This window comes from Salvia miltiorrhiza, chromosome 1 (assembly GCF_028751815.1).
Source record: "Salvia miltiorrhiza cultivar Shanhuang (shh) chromosome 1, IMPLAD_Smil_shh, whole genome shotgun sequence".
NCBI classification, from domain to species: Eukaryota; Viridiplantae; Streptophyta; class Magnoliopsida; order Lamiales; family Lamiaceae; genus Salvia; species Salvia miltiorrhiza.
The window spans coordinates 49,776,377-49,778,196 of record NC_080387.1 but is presented as its reverse complement, the minus strand read 5'-3'; the positions used below and the strand labels follow the sequence as shown (position 1 = coordinate 49,778,196).

Genomic DNA, 1,820 nt, shown 5'->3' with positions numbered 1-1,820 from the left:
ATGGCTTCAGGTTAGTGATTATGGTTTAATTAATTTCAGTTTATCATCATAGACTTTGTGGTAATTACATGAATTACTTCTAGCAAGTGGTATCAGAGCCACTCTATTGATGATTTTCTGAAATTTGAATATGTAACGAAAATTTAAAAAAATTTCGTATAAGTGAAGAATTCTTTCAGAATTTAGTTTCTTGGGACTGGGATAACGAAATTTGGTATTTTGATTCTTGTGAATTGACGAACTGATGCGCAGTGATGGTTCACGAAATTTTGTGATTTTGAATAAAAGAATTGATACTCTGGAAAATTCGCCGCTTGAATTGAATTCAATAATCAAAGCGCCGCACAAATTTTTGTGATTTCCGAAAACATGTGTTTCGAAAATTTGGTTGAAAAGTGATGATTATTTTTTAACCCACTGATCACTTCGAAATTCCTAAAGTTGTTTCTGTGAGTTTTGAAATTTGTTTTTAACAAATTGTATAGTTAAATTGGTTGTAATCATTATGGAGTATATATGGCTCAAAAGTGGTTACGCAACTAGTTTTTTCTAAAAGCAAAATTTGGTTGTAATCAAATTTTGGAAGAAACCCGAGTTTTATATTCTGCATATGTTTGTATCTTCTGTATTTGCGGAGAAACCTAAGTTTTATTTGATAATATGATTTTGATTATTGAGGAGATTTTATTTGTTGCGATAGATGTATTAATTTCTTAAGGATCTTCTCCCTATGAGATAGATTTTAATACGTCTTGAGGATCGTCTCCCAATAATAATATCTATTGTTTGTTGTACATTAAATAAATTGATTGAAGTAAAATGTCGCCAAAGTGACCTCTTTTATGTAGATCAATTTATTTAATACATTTGGTATGGTTGTGAGTTTATAATTCATGCGTTTATAAATTGACCCAAAGGTTAATTGATGCTTGGCAGAATTATATACACACTTGTGGTAATAAATGTGTGATAGTTATATGTTTTATATGTGGGCAACATGTTAATCCAAAGATTGATTTGTTGTTCGACATACCTTATTGTCAATGTTTGATTACTGCAACAAGAGTACCGTTTACAATTAATATTACTATCCAAAGATATGATATTAATGTTGTGTTTGGTATCTTGAGATGGGATTAACCATTATTTTGAATTTATTATCCAATTATGGATATTGATGTGAACTTGTTTTTATTTCTTTTGTTTTATATTCAGCTACTTCGTCTTCCGCTGCCACAATATCTTCTAACATCAATTCTGTGCCCATGCTTAATGGGACTAATTTCAAGGAATGGAAAAGGCACTTGATGATAGTGCTTGGCTGTATGGAATTAGACCTTGCACTTAGGGCGGAACAACCCGCACCTCTCACTGCAGACAGCGCCCCTGATGATAAAAGGGATTTTGAGAGGTGGGACCGTTCAAACCGCATGAGTCTAATGATCATGAAACACGCATTCCGGATGCCTTTAGGGGTCCAGATTCTGAGGAGATTACTAGTGCTAAAGATTTCCTTGACGAAATTGAACAACGTTTTGCGAAAAACGATAAGGTTGAAATGACATCACTTCTGACTTCTTTGATGTCTATGAAGTATAAGGGTCAAGGAAATGTAAGGGAGTACATTATGGAGATGTTTCATCTTGGTTCAAAACTCAAGGCACTTAAGATTGAGCTTTCTGAGGAATTGCTCGTTCTTATGGTCTTGGTTTCGCTTCCACCACAGTTTAACCAATTTAAAATTAGTTACAACTGTCAAAAGGAGAAATGGTCTCTAAATGAGCTCATTTCTCATTGTGTGCAAGAGGAAGAAAGGTTGA

The 1,820-nt window shown here is 33.4% G+C and overlaps 1 protein-coding gene across 1 annotated transcript; it reads left to right on the top strand.

The window, feature by feature from the left end:
* Positions 1-1,820, top strand: LOC131009390 (uncharacterized). The gene is made up of 4 exons (XM_057936697.1): positions 1-10; positions 1,216-1,411; positions 1,474-1,702; positions 1,806-1,820. Exons 1-4 carry the CDS (start codon positions 1-3, stop codon positions 1,818-1,820), a joined length of 450 nt encoding a protein of 149 aa, XP_057792680.1.